This window comes from Taudactylus pleione, unplaced genomic scaffold (assembly GCF_031769625.1).
Source record: "Taudactylus pleione unplaced genomic scaffold, aTauple2 ptg001107l, whole genome shotgun sequence".
Classification (NCBI taxonomy): Eukaryota; Metazoa; Chordata; class Amphibia; order Anura; family Myobatrachidae; genus Taudactylus; species Taudactylus pleione.
This window is the reverse complement of record NW_028285508.1, coordinates 102835-118181: the sequence shown is the minus strand read 5'-3', so window position 1 is coordinate 118181 and position 15347 is coordinate 102835. Positions and strand designations below refer to the sequence as shown.

Sequence of the window (15347 nt, the reverse complement as noted above, 5' to 3'; positions counted from 1 at the left end):
AAACCGGGTTATTCCTTTCAGACATTAGCCGGTCCCGGGTCAATGCACGTGCACAACAAAAGACCTGGGTTTTTGGTTTATGTCTGAAAAGGGTATAACAGTGTTATTTAGTATTGTACCATAAGTACACATTATGCATGGTTTTGCTGATAATGTATTAGCTATCATCCATCAAGATAATTATTTACAGGGCAAACTTTTGTCTGAGGAATATTCTCCGGTCATGAGGACAAAAGCCGTGAAAACTGAAAAAGAGCAGCAATTACTGAAGAACTGCCATGTGAGTATATCACCCATCATCTAATATCACAGCTAGGTGTCTACTAAGCCCCTACACAAGAGGTTACATTAAGTATATCACACGTCATCTAATATCACAGCTAGGTGTCTACTAAGCCCCTACACAAGAGGTTACATTAAGTATATCACACGTCATCTAATATCACAGCTAGGTGTCTACTAAGCCCCTACACAAGAGGTTACATTAAGTATATCACACGTCATCTAATATCACAGCTAGGTGTCTACTAAGCCCCTACACAAGAGGTTACATTAAGTATATCACACGTCATCTAATATCACAGCTAAGTGTCTACTAAGCCCCTACACAAGAGGTTACATTAAGTATATCACACGTCATCTAATATCACAGCTAAGTGTCTACTAAGCCCCTACACAAGAGGTTACATTAAGTATATCACCCACCATCTAATATCACAGCTAGGTGTCTACTAAGCCCCTACACAAGAGGTTACATTAAGTATATCACACGTCATCTAATATCACAGCTAAGTGTCTACTAAGCCCCTACACAAGAGGTTACATTAAGTATATACAGAGCTATGTTTCAGCAGGAACTCCGTTCCTGTACCTCTCATTAAGTATGATGTAATGTCCCGGGCCAAAATATATTTACCATAAGATTAGTTTTATTTTACAGTAAAGCCCTTTTTGAGAGCCTGTGTTTCTAACACTACTGTGTGTGTATGTATGTATGTGTGTGTGTGTATATATATATATATATATATATATATATATATATAAAAAACATATACATAATTGTTTTTCTATAGTTCCACCCACAGTTCCTGAATAGCCCTGAGTGTAAGAATATCTATATATATGCATATATATATATATATACTGTGTGTGAATATATATATATATATATATGTATATAATATACATGTGTGTGGTCAGAGACGGTGCTAGGCTTCCCTGCGCCATCCCGTGCTGCACTGCCACGCCCCTTCCCTCCCCCAAAATGCCAGCGGGTGGGTGATGGGCGGGGTTATCTGCCAGAGCCGGCCATGTGATGGTGAGTTCCCTGCTAGCCAGTGCCTAGAACGGCCACTGTGTGTGGCCATAATCAAACTCCCCCTATTCAGAGTCAATTTTATTTTAATCCAACAACCAAAATGTCACTACATATGGTAGAGAGACCAATCAGGACATGGGATTCTGAATATACTTTTAAAAAGTGCAACAAAGCAGCTGATAGAGGAAATGTGTCCCTCTCTTTATCCCCCCCCCCCCCCCTGCTGTCTCTCTCTCTCTCTCTCTCTCTCTATTATATAAACAATTGGAGTAGGGTTGGTATCACTGCAGCCCGCGGGCACACAAGCTTTGGCATCTGAGGTATCTCACCATACATTGTCCACAGTCTGTGCACCGAGGGTTATGCGGCCTTTCTGGTCCTTAGATGTAAGAATCTCCGTTAAGCTTTCTTGCCTGCCACTGTAAGACAATTATTATTATTATTATCCTTTATTTATATGGAGCCACAAGTGTTCCGCAGCGCCTTACACAGTACATAGAACAAATAAGTGAACAAGAAACAAGTAACTTACAGTACATTACAGTGCAGGACAAGGATTTATATACATTGCTGCAATAGCGATTAAAGCACTCGCAATAAGCAGCCGGGAGTTGGCAGTCACGCATTAGGTGCCCTTGCAATACATTCTGGAACTTTACGTAGGCTAAGTGAGTTTGTTAAATCTTAAGGATCTGATTCTGTGTTGGGAGCAAAGCAAAAAAATCAAACAACTCGGTAAAATCATGCTGCACTGCAGGGGGGGGGGGGAGAGATGTGCAGAGAGCTTTAGATTTGGGAGGGGTGTGAATTGTGAATTGCATCGTATCATTAAAGCTGTCCAGTATTTGTGGGCTACATGCAGGAGCAGCCATTATTTACCCTGCATGCAAGTGTTATACATGTACAGGATTTGCCCCCCTTGCAGTGCAACATGGTTTATACCCGATATAAAGCAACTTACTTTTTTTGATTTGCTCCGAACTGAGAATCAGCCTCTAAATGTCTCGATTATACAGTGTTTTTAAAGTTTAGAGTATGAATTTTAAAAAGTTTAAAATGAAATGCAGATATTTAATATTTAACTCCCAAATGTTATGTAGAGAAGCCCCAGTACGGGTGGAGTGACTCTGGGGGGCTGCTAGTGGCATCAGACAGCTTGTGTGTCACTATAAAGTATTTGCTATGCATTTAAAGAATTGTTGTACCTGCTACACTGACGATGCTGTACCCTAGATTCGGGATGCTGTGGCTGTAATCGAGTACTTGGTTTGGCTGGAGAAAACGGTACCTACAGACACTGTGACTGAATACAGCGGAGCGCAATTTGTCGATGCGCTCCGAGGGTAAGATTTCAGGAGCTAAGTATTATTGCCGAATGCAAATGAAGTGGTAAATCCACCAAAAACTGAACATTTTGATTGGCCGGGATTATGTGCAATAAATACAAGAAAATAAACTGTTTTTTTTCCGCATTGTCACTGACTTTCTACACTGTTTCTGACTGCAGAGTGCGCAGGTTTAGCTGAGGATGGTGATCGTTGAGAATTAAATTAAATATTTGAGAAGTTAAAGTCTATGGGCCTGATTCAGCAAGGAACGCACAGGAGAGAACGCACACACCCCGTCCGCTGCGAGAATATGCTAATCAATGCATACACACGGAGACAGTAGCACAAGATACAGACGCCCTGCCCCATATTAAGCCGCCCATCTCCCTTTTACTCAAAGCATGATCAGCACGCAAGACAGCGGAAACATCGGAAACATCGAGAGCCATCGGACCCATACGCACTATAGTGATTGATCCTGCCGCAGGATTTTGGCCGCTTCCTGTGTACAGCTTACGGTATGGCTGCGTATGCCGCCGCACTGCCTTAATTATGCAGACCCCTATAATGGTGTTTCAACGCACAGGCACACCTGCGTTCGCCTGAACACCCCCCGTCACCACCCACCAACGACACCATATCCTGTCAATCAATTTCAGAAGGATCTGCGTACACACTGCGTGTAGTCTGCGTACCATAAACTGGTGGCACTGGCTAGTTCGCGCACGTGCATTTCGATGCATGTGCAGTGCAGAAACATCGGCCAAATGTGTGCGCTCTCTCCTGTGCGAGAACTAAGGGCCTGATTCAGAGCCGGACGCAATTAGCGCTCGCACGTCCAGAAAATAGGGGTGGCTATTCAAATGAACCGTTCGCTCTTTGCGGTCTGTTCATGCCTCTATGTCTGAATGAGTGAACAAAACTTGCGGTCGTTTTTTGGATAAATACACCCCCTGGCCGCTCGCATCCTACGTCATGTCCGCTATTTATTAGATTAATCGAGTACATCGGCCAGCGTATGAACTGCTCGGTATTCTTGTGGTTGGTTTTTGCTACCACAATTTTGCGAGCAGTTCTGGCTATTAAATAACCCAGTGACGTGGTCAATGACGCTGCTGTATTAATTATGCACACCCATAAAACGCCCCTTTAAGCACGCCTGCGTTCTGATCTCCACTCCCCGTTTTCAAGCACCTTCCCCTGTTACCACCCACATACGCCTCCTCCTGTCACTCAAAATAGCAGGCATTCGCTATTTTGCGAGCACATGATTTTCGACCGCACTGACTGGTTCGCGCATGCGTATTTCAATCCGTACGCATGCGCAGTTGGGCAAACATCGCTCGGAGCGAACGAGCGGCTCTGAATCAGGCACTAAGGCAGAAATGGAGCAAAGAGTGAGGCAGTTCCATTCCTCTATCTTTATTTGCCCCGTTTTGATCAATTGGTGCAGTGTCTGCCCCAGAAGAAGCATCCAGAGCAGAGGTCAGGGTGGGGCTTACGGGATGCCGGCATAGTAAAGAGACTCGCCATGGCCATGCCGTGTAGTTTGCCTCCTGCCTTCCTCTGTGAGCCAAAACATTCCTACAAATGGCGCTGCTCTCTGCCAGACAAAACCTCTTTTAAATATAAAACCGGTATGGGACGTGTCACCCGTAATGCTGGAGACTTGGGGGTAAATTTACTAAAGTGAGAGTTTTTAGAAGAGCGTTTTAAAAGTGATGTTGCCCATAGCAACCAATTAGATTCTAGATTGGTTGCTATGGGCAACATCACTTTTAAAACTCTCTTCTAGAAACTCTCACTTTAGTAAATTTAGAGGTTTCCTGTCATGTGAAGCAGTTACACCAAATTATATTAAACTACATGTAGATATTACCCCGATCAGTCTCCACACTGCCCCATGTTCTCAGCAAGTATATCAGATATCAGAAGTTACCTTAAAGACAAGTGCAGCCCTTTGAGTTTATATTTATATGGTTATATTTTTCATTTTTGATAGTGGTACAGAATACCATGTATAGTGTACAGCAGTTGGTACAGTATTCCATGAATTATGTACAGTAATTAGTACAGTATTCCATGTATAATGAACAGTAGTTGGTACAATATGATATATTATATAATGTACAGTAATCGGTACAGTATTCCATGTATAATGTACAGTACATAGTACAGTATTCCATGTATAATGTACAGTAATTGGTACAGTATTCCATGTATAATGTACAGTATTCCATATACAATTTACAGTAGTTGGTACAGCATTCCATATATACAGGGTATTGTATACCTTATATATACAGTAGGGGTATAGTATTCCCTATATATTTCCTGTACAGTAGTGGGCACAATATTTCTATATATAATTCAAAGTATGGCGTACAGTATTCAATACATAAAGTAAATTAGGGGTACAGTACCCTATATATAATGTACAGTAGGGGGTAAATTATACCCTATATGTAATGTACATTAGGGGGTACAGTATTTGTTATCTAAATGTACAGTAGGGGTACAGCATTCCATATATACAGGGTATTGTATGCCTTATATATACAGTAGGGAGTACAGTATTCCCTATATTTACAGTACAGTAGTGGGCACAATATTTCTATATATAATTCACGTTATGGGGTACAGTATTCAATACATAAAGTAAATTAGGGGTGCAGTATACCCTATATATAATGTACAGTAGGGGGTAAAGGATACAATATATATAATGTACATTAGGGGGTACAGTATTTATCTAAATGTACAGTATTCTATATATATATTGTACATTAGGAGACAGAGTAGGACATATATAAGATACAGTAGAAAGTACAGTATTCATATAGAAACTACAGCAGTAGGAACAGTATTTCATACATAATTTACACTACAGGGTACAGTATTCTATATAGAATGTATAGTAGGGGGTACAATATTCTATATAGAATGTATAGTAGGGGTTACAGTATTCTATATAGAATGTACAGTAGGGGGTACAGTAGTCTATAGAGAATGTATAGTAGGGGGTACAGTATTCTATATAGAATGTATAGTAGGGGGTACAGTATTCTATATAGAATGTATAGTAGGAGGTACAGTATTCTATAGAGAATGTATAGTAGGGGGTACAGTATTCTATATAGAGTGTATAGTAGGGGGTACAGTATCCTATATAGAATGTATAGTAGGGGGTGCAGTATCCTATATAGAATGTATAGTAGGGGGTGCAGTATCCTATATAGAATGTATAGTAGGGGGTGCAGTATCCTTTATAGAATGTATAGTAGGGGGTGCAGTATTCTATATAGAATGTATAGTAAGGGGTACAGTATTCTATATAGAATGTATAATAGGGGGTACAATATAAAAATATAGTATGTATAGTAGGGGGTGCAGTATTCTATATAGAATGTATAGTAGGGGGTACAGTATTCTATATAGAATGTATAGTAGGGGGTACAGTATTCTATATAGAATGTATAGTAGGGGTACAGTATTCTATATAGTATGTATAGTAGGGGGTACAGTATTCTATATAGAATGTATAGTAGGGGGTGCAATATAAAAATATAGTATGTATAGTAGGGGGTGCAGTATTCTATATAGAATGTATAGTAAGGGGTACAGTATTCTATATAGAATGTACAGTAAGGGGTACAGGGACACAGTATTATCTATATAATATACAATAGTTGAATAATATCTAATTTATAATAGAACATCAGTAGAGTATTGATAATAGTTTTAGCTACTGATTAAGCTCATTGAATATTCTGCATAAAACCAGGATGTTAGAACACATCAAATATAGTACATAAATAACTTAAAAAAGCCTTTTCTGTGTTTACATATTCTAGGAAACAGGAACATTTCAAAGGGCCGAGTTTTTATACCATTTCTGGCAGTGGTCTAAACGCTGCGCTACCGCATTACAGGTACAGTGATCGCTAACATTTTAGTTTATTTATGCTGCTAAAAGATGATAGTATATTGTGTGACTGTCACAGTGACTTCAGATGATGTATTTACCGTTGGTGACTGGTTCTATGTTGAATATGATGGAGAGAGTTACCCAGGTGAGATCAAGGACATCAGAGATGGTGAATATTTAGTGAGCACAATGGAGCAAGCTGGCAGCAACTGGAAATGGCCATCATCACCAGATTAAATATATATCTGCACCATTAATCAGGAAGATATACAGGCCTATATTGATTAATTCACGTGGATTGTACAGGTTTGAGTAATTTGTATCAGAGCCCTTTGCAGAAATGTAACGTGAGTCACACTTGTATGTAGCATAAGTCACATGTCAAAATTGAGTGTAAGGGGTTAATTTACTAAAGGGAGAGTTTGTGAGAGTTGGCAAACTCTGGAGAGTTTGGACATTTTTTCCCACTCTCAAATTTACTAATGTCAAACTCGGGAGAGATACCTCCTTTGCTACAGGAAAATACTGGAGAGTTACCAAACTCTCTTCAATTCACCATGGGGAAAACTCGAAAACTTTTTCAATGGTGAAGATAGGATTATGGAATTTACCAAGCAGAGAGTTTCTAAACTCTCATGAGATGGAAAAACTCTTCTGTAAAAACTTGTGAAATAAATTCACCTGCCTGTGATCTGCGAGTTTGGCAGAAACATACACAGATCAGTGTGATCCATGCATGTGTCTGCCTGTAAATTGTGAAAAAAAGGTTAAAAGTAAAAAAAAAAAAAACTTACTTGAGGCACCACTAGAAAGGATCCAGAGCTGGTTTTAAATATAGGGGGGACCTCACACATATTTTTCCCCCTATATTTAAACCAAGTCTGGCCCTGCAGCCAGGTGCTGGTTCTTAAATTACGGTGGAACCCTACACATTTTGTTCCCCATAATTTTAAGAACCAGGACAGGCTGGCAAGTCCAGGGCTGGTTAGTCTTTAGGGTAAGGGTCCTATGTCATTTTTTTTTTTTTTTAATTTTCAACCCGTTTTTATTACAGGCTAGAACACAATCAGCCTTCACATATCTTACTGATATGTGCAGGCTATAACAGAACAGATACCCAGCGCTAATTAAGGGGGAGAATCAAATATAAGGGCAGCAGTGAAGAAAGTGATTGTCAACCTGCTAAAAAACACAAAAGATTGACCGCGCTCTAATATTCAGATAGGAACATCAGTGTGGCACAGAATTCAATAAGAATCATTTAATCAGTTGCAAACAATAATACACATACATAGACAATATATTGAAAATAAAAATAAACCGTACAGCAGTGTTGTACTGTCAACAACTGCAGCAGATAAATCAGCATAAATAAAGAAATAGAGAAATGAATATATGTATATATACCACAATTGACGGTATTAGAGGGAGCTGATCAGACTCACAATAAGACAGAATGTATAAAAATCAATCTCAAGGAGACCACAGTGTTGTTGTTACCGGTAACAGATCAATTGTATCCATATATGTAACTGGTATAGGAAGTCTCTCATTTGAAACAAAGTAATAACGAGATGTTTGTACCAAGGAGTCTGAAGTTAATCCTACTAATATTAGGAACTGATGGCAACGTCCATTTATAGGATATAAAGTAAATCTGAGTTGATTAAATGATGATTAAAAGATGCACTCAGTCAATAATTAATCGTAGAATCTTGTGCAAAGAGATAATGGAGACATGCATACCAGTCAATAGGGTTTCTCCAGCAGCAGCGTCCGGTAATAAACACTCATTGCCGTATTCAACAATGGCCCAGAGCCGCTGTGATAGGAGCAGGTGTGGAGCTCCAAAGTCATCCGACAGCGAGAGTGGAGGGGATTTCTTATCTACAGACTCTCTCCACCCGACGGCTAATGCTTGACGCCGTGTCCCGGGAGCAATCCAGGTAATGTGTACAATACACCAGCTCCCGTCTCTGGTTATTAACGGCGGCTGGTGTTAAGTGCTGTGACCAAGGAGCAATCCGTCCGGCTCCTGCAGTGGGTAATGGGACTGACGTCATGACGTCTGTCCCATAATGCTGAGTGCGCCAGCCCGGGCGGGAGCGGCGTCGCGAGCAGGACCAGGAGCAGAGATTCAAGTAATTAGGGGGGTGGCTACTACTGGGGGGACCTCTACTGGGGGGACCTCTACTGGGGGAGGGGTGGCTACTACTGGGGGGACCTCTACTGGGGGAGGGGTGGCTACTACTGGGGGCACCATTGGGAGGACCTACTCTACTGAGGACTACTACTTGAGGGGGAACTACCACTGGGGGCATTATAAAAGGGGCCTACTACAAGAGGCACTGCACTCGGGGGACCACTACTGGGGGCAATAATAGGAAGGGCCACTACAGGGGGCACTGGATAGGAGGGATAACTACAGGGTGCCTGCATAAGGGGACTACTACTGGGGAAACTGCACGGGGGGGACTACTGCTGGGGGCACTATATAAAGGGCACTGCATAGGGGGGGACTACTACTGGGGGCACCATATAAAGGGCACTGCATAAGGGGATACCGCTACTGGGCGCATTGCATTGTGGGGACTGCTACTGGGGGCACTGCATAAGGGGGAACACTACGTGGGGCACTGCATTTGGGGGGGCCACTACTGGGGGTACTGAGTAAGGGGAACTAATTGGGGGCTGTATAAGGGGGACCACTACTGGGGATACTGTAAAAGGGGCACTACTATGGGCCTGCATAAGAGGGACCACAACTGCATACTGGGGGTACTGTATAAGGGGTACTACTGGGGTTAAGGGGCATATGGATAGGAATGTTAAGCGTGACAATAAAGGGATGTGGCATGTTGACACGCCCCATTTTTAAGTGACCACGCCCATCTTTTTCCGTGCGTTGCGCACAACTCGGAATGTTGGGGTGGGGGGGTCTCCCTTTTCAAATTTGCCCTGGGCTCCAAATACCCTAGTTGCGCCACTGCTCCTTGGTCACAGCATTTAACACCAGCCGCCGTTAATAACCAGAGACGGGAGCTGGTGTATTCTACACATTACCTGGATTGCTCCTGGACACGGCATCAAGCATTAGCCGTCGGGTGGAGAGAGTCTGTAGATAAGAAATCCCCTCCACTCTCGCTGTCGGATGACTTTGGAGCTCCACACCTGCTCCTATCACAGCGGCTCTGGGCCATTGTTGAATACGGCACTGAGTGTTTATTACCGGACGCTGCTGCTGGAGAAACCCTATTGACTGGTATGCATGTCTCCATTATCTCTTTGCACAAGATTCTACGATTAATTATTGACTGAGTGCATCTTTTAATCATCATTTAATCAACTCAGATTTACTTTATATCCTATAAATGGACGTTGCCATCAGTTCCTAATATTAGTAGGATTAACTTCAGACTCCTTGGTACAAACATCCCCGTTATTACTTTGTTTCAAATGAGAGAACTTCCTATACCAGTTACATATATGGATACAATTGATCTGTTTTACTGGTAACAGCAACACTGTGGTCTCCTTGAGATTGATTTTTATACATTCTGTCTTATTGTGAGTCTGATCAGCTCCCTCTAATACAGTCAATTGTGGTATATATACATATATTTATTTCTCTATTTCTTTATTTATGCTGATTTATCTGCTGCAGTTGTTGACAGTACAACACTGCTGTACGGTTTATTTTTATTTTCAATATATTGTCTATGTATGTGTATTATTGTTTGCAACTGATTAAATTATTCTTAATGAATTCTGTGCCACACTGATGTTCCTAAATATTAGAGCGCAGTCAATCTTTTGTGATATGTGCAGGCTGCTTGCTCGAGAGAGGTTTGCAGAGAGAAGACACTGCAATCTCGGGGGAGAAATCTCCTGCAAAACCTGCTACTCGGGGGAGAAATCTCGTTCTGCTTCACCATCGGCCATCTCACTCTCAGCTAAACTCACTTCTTGGTGAATTTCAGAGTCTCAGGAGCTTCGAATCACCCGAGTTTTGGTGAAGCTAATCGAGTTGAAAAAAAAGAAAACTCTCCCAGACTCGATTCTTAGTAAATTTACCCCTAAGTATAGTTTGGTAACATTTTGTTTGTGTGTCAATCCTAAATGTAGGGTCTTATATGTGTACAGTATAACGATCATATTGCAAAAATAGTTAGGAGATCAGATTTAAATAAATATATACAGTAAATCCCCTCAGTTTCTACTGTATGTCCATTCTGTTGTAACATGAGTCACGCATATAAACAATATTAAGGCCCTCATTCAGAGCTGTACGCTCTGAGCAGAGCGCACGCTCTGAATGAGGGCCGGCCTCCATAATTATGGAGCGTCCTCCTGGACGCTCGTATAGCTGTGGGTCTCCACCCACAGCCTATACGAGCGTGCAGTTTGATGGCCGCGATGGTCTTGACCATCGCGACCATCGCCACTGCGAGCCGGAGCCTGTGGTTGAGTTTTTCAACCGCAAGGCCCGGAGTGATTTTGGCTCTATCAGAGCCAAAATCACTCCCACTGACATCACTAGTGATGTCAGTGGGCCGGCTTCTGATGGTAGGCGTTCCCTTGGGAATGCCCCCGTCAGGGAGGCACGCCCCCGGCACGCCCACCAAAGGGGGCGTGCTGTCAATCAACATCGACAGCACGCCCCCTTTGATCAGACACAACGAGCGAAGAAAAGTCCTTCGCTCGTCGCGTCTGGCGCATGCGCACGACGGAGCTCCCGCCGTCGTGCGCATGCGCAGTGCACAACATCGACCCACTTGCGGGCGGACAGCCGCTCGCGAGTGGGTCTGAATCAGGCCCGAAGAGTGTACATTTTTGTTCTGCATCTAAGCATTAATTATGACTACCTACCCCATATATTATTGTCATATTTTTAAAAATGTTGAATTTCAGCTTAATTTTTGAGTGTGGAGCATTTTAAACTTCTGAAAATTGTGACTCATTTGTATACGGTATATCTGGTGCAATCTCCATGATGGTTTAAGAGCTTTCGGCAGTCCAACAAAACTGCTCAATTTCTGGGTCCCAAAAGCGCATTCCTCCTTCTCTTGCTTTTGCAGCGCAACGAACGAGACCAACCGGAAACTGAGTGTGACAGAAATGTACCTCATAGATTCTGGGGGACAGTATTTGTGAGTATTCCCTCATCATCTGTCTATGCAGGCTATTGCTGTTAGAGCTCTCTGCACTGCCCTTGTTGTGCAATAATGTGCAGCCACAGATAACTCATTCCTCTTCCTCACCCCCTTCCCCTTAACTGGATTGTGCAATGTAACTCTGCATGTTTAGTGCTGTTGCCTGTTGAATTTCCATATTGCTGTTGCTATAGTCAGCTACAGCCAGGGGAGGATTGGGATGGAAAACCAGCCACGGAAATATCTGGAGGCAGCCCTAATGGGGCTGGGGGCTGTTAATGGGGTGGGGTCTGTTCATGGGGTGGGGTGGAATACTCGCTGAGAAGCAAGAGTTTTTTTCAAAATTGAATGGCCAATATTTGTTTCCCTGGAATGTGCCTGTCCCCTAAATAATTCCTACTACATCCTGTGCAAGTGCAACCTACATAAATGTCAGTGTGCATGATATGTAAGTAACAAACACATAGGACACCTGCAATAATTATCATCCCATCACCTAAATAATTACATATAGGATAGGAGGACCCCAGCAATATATAATACAGTGAGGTGTCCTATGTAGTTTTACAGAACATTGCACACTGACATTTTATGTGGGTTGTACTTGCACATGTACATACATATGATCTAAATAATTACTACATGTGCAACCTATCGACATGAAAGTCAATGTGCATGATATAATTAACCAACATATATGAAACATACAGTAGATAAGAACCTTCTCCACTGCGATACATATATAGAATAATATCATATAAAGTAAAATGTGTGTCAGACTCTATGTGACACCAGTGACGCACTTAAGTCCCGCTGCCAGCCGCGTCAGCCCCTGCCCTTACCGGCCCATCTCTTGTTGTTGCTGGACCTGGAAGTGGAGCCATGAGGTGTCACTGACGCAGCAGCACTCCCGCGGCCATTTTAGAATGAGTTTCTGCTCATGCACAGAAGTTCCTGACTGGTCCTGCCCGTTCGGAGCTGAGCCTGTGGCGCAGTCTTGCTGGGCAAGCAGTGTGAGCCGGCCCAGTAGAGGGGGAGATGGAACCGGCCCAACGGGAACTTTCCCGGTGGCTCAATTCGCCTCTGGTGACAGCATCTTTGGGTGTAACAACCACAAACTCTAATGCAGTTGCATAAAGTAAAAACACTTTCCTGGCCGCAGTGTAAATGCCCTAAAAATATTTACCAGATGTCCCAATAAATTATATTTACATTTTAACACTGCAGTAAAAGTTTCTAATAATTTCAAACGGATTTGTAGAAAGGACCCGAACGTCTGATTCTGGAAAATTTCCATTAACCATAAAACCTAAAACCATATTGTTGTTTGGTTGTTGTTTCTTTTGTTTGTTTTATTGTCATGTTGGTTGCTGTGACACATTAAAACCATTTGTCACTATATAAGAACAGTAACACGATATTTATACAATGTTTCTTACTCTTTCCAGTGATGGGACCACAGACATTACACGGACCGTTCACTGGGGGGAACCAAGTGACTTAGAAAAGGTTAAAGTAACTTTTGTATAAATATTGTCTGTGATTGGAATTGTTACTTTTCTGCCATAGAAAGGAAGGAGGATGGAAACAAAGTATCAATTTGTTAACTAATAGACAGGACTAACTGCATGGTGGGGGATAAAAAGTCCCATATCGGAGCATATGCGATGCTTAGTAAATCCCAAAGCCAGACTCATGTGACCCTAAATCCGGTCCTTGGAATAAAAATGCTCCCCCCCATCCCTGAACAGACACACCACAGTTTTTATTCAGCATAGTATTTTCAGCCTAGTGTTGGTTACCCCCAAATTAGGGGGAAAACTATCTTGGGGTCCATCAGGTTGATCTGGTGGAACCATAGATGGGAGACTCGCAGTGTGGTGGACACCCAACATGATTACAAACAGTTTCCTACCATTTGGCACCTTGGATGGTTTTCCTAGGGGAGTACGGTCTGGAAGTAATTGTGCCAGGGTTGAGCCCCTCAGTGTAAATAGCAACTAAAAATGTAAATAAAGATGGACACTAGTTTTAGAAAAAAAAAAAATTTTGAGAAAGGAAGACACTGACATAGGGGGTCATTCAGACCCGCTCACGAGCGCAGGACGCTCGCAAGCAGGTCGATGTTCCACCACTGTGCATGCGCACGATGGAGGGAGCTCCGTCGTGTGCATGCGCGAGACCCGGCGAGCGACGGGCTCTCCATCGCTCCGGGTCTCGCACCAAAGGGGGCGTGCTGTTGATGTTGATTGACAGCACGCCCCCTTTGGTGGGCGTGCTGGGGGCGTGCCTGCCAGTCGGAGGCGTTCCCATGGGAACGCCTACCGTCTGAAGTCGGCCCCACTGACATCACTAGTGTTGTCAGTGGGAGTGATTTTGGCTCTGATAGAGCCAAAATCTCTCCCGGGCTTGCGGCAACGAGACCCTACCGCAGGGTCTCCATCGGAAGCCCGATGGTCGTGATGGTCAAGACCATCGCGACCATCATCATGGACGCTCGCATATGCTGTGGGTGGTCACCCACAGCTATGCGAGCGGCCAGGAGGCCGCTCCATTTTCATGGAGGAGGTCCCTGATTCAGAGCGAGCACTCTGGCCAGAGCGTTAGGCTCTGAATCAGGCCCATAGTTTCTTTACAGTCCTCTTTTATTAAATACATACCAATTGCAGTGGTCTTGAAATAGTCCAACTGGTTTACACGCCCCCACCCCCCCTCAATCCAAAAAGAAAAATTGCAGCTGGACTTGCCGTCCCCAAGATAATGAAAATATCTCTTGATATTGTCCTTCCTGCTCATTGTCTGCAGGACCATTAATGCAGAACGATAATCTGCATGCTGTGTTTTATTGTCTTTATCTTATCGCGCAGGAAGCTTATACACGAGTCCTGATGGGAAACATTGAGCTGAGCAGACTGGTGTTCCCACCGCGCACATCTGGTAGGCTCATCCTATTATATTTCATATTGTTTTTATTTCTCGAGCTGCCAACATCCTTAGGATTATTTAATTTTATAGTATAGTAAGTTACATTAAAGCTAAATGAATCGTGCTGAATGATTATTTTATTGATTCTATTATTCATGCTTTATGGATAGTATTAGTTTTACGGATAGTGCAAACAAAGAGGGTCTGACTGCCGCGTCCGTGTGGGCATCTGTTACCGGTGTAGCGCGTGGAATGTTATGCTAATACCGCTACAGGCCCTTCTCTGGTGTACATCTGTGAATCTGCACGTGCAAGGGCTGGGACATCTGCTTTGAGTGTCCTTGGATGCCACCATCAGTTGCACCATCAAAACTTGCACTCACCCTATGCTAGGTGCAGTTCATTGGTATGCCCGCGACACTCCCATAACATGCCCATAAGGCAGACCACTTCGTGTGTCTGAGTAGACACCTTCTAGTCACCGCCCATGAATGCCTAGCCCATATCCAAGCCATTTTGGATACTGTGTGTCTCTATCGCAAATGCGCCTGTGCATACATATCGTGAGACACATGCACTGTGCGGCTTTTTAACAACTTGGAAAAGCACCGACCATCGTCCACCTAAGGTGGTTGCAATTTCTGCATGTGAAAACCTCATGTGAGTGTTATTGTGCAAGACTCATCAGAATCAAT

At 43.0% G+C, this 15347-nt stretch overlaps 1 protein-coding gene across 1 annotated transcript in view; it reads left to right on the top strand.

The window, feature by feature from the left end:
• Positions 1-15347, top strand: part of XPNPEP2 (X-prolyl aminopeptidase 2) — a 67510-nt gene that overhangs the window by 40023 nt on the left and 12140 nt on the right. Inside the window, exons 11-16 of the mRNA XM_088461830.1 lie at positions 191-280; positions 2552-2661; positions 6501-6578; positions 11653-11724; positions 13176-13236; positions 14595-14664. Coding sequence (XP_088317956.1) covers positions 191-280; positions 2552-2661; positions 6501-6578; positions 11653-11724; positions 13176-13236; positions 14595-14664 — 481 coding nt within the window. The remainder of the gene's footprint in view (positions 1-190; positions 281-2551; positions 2662-6500; positions 6579-11652; positions 11725-13175; positions 13237-14594; positions 14665-15347) is intronic.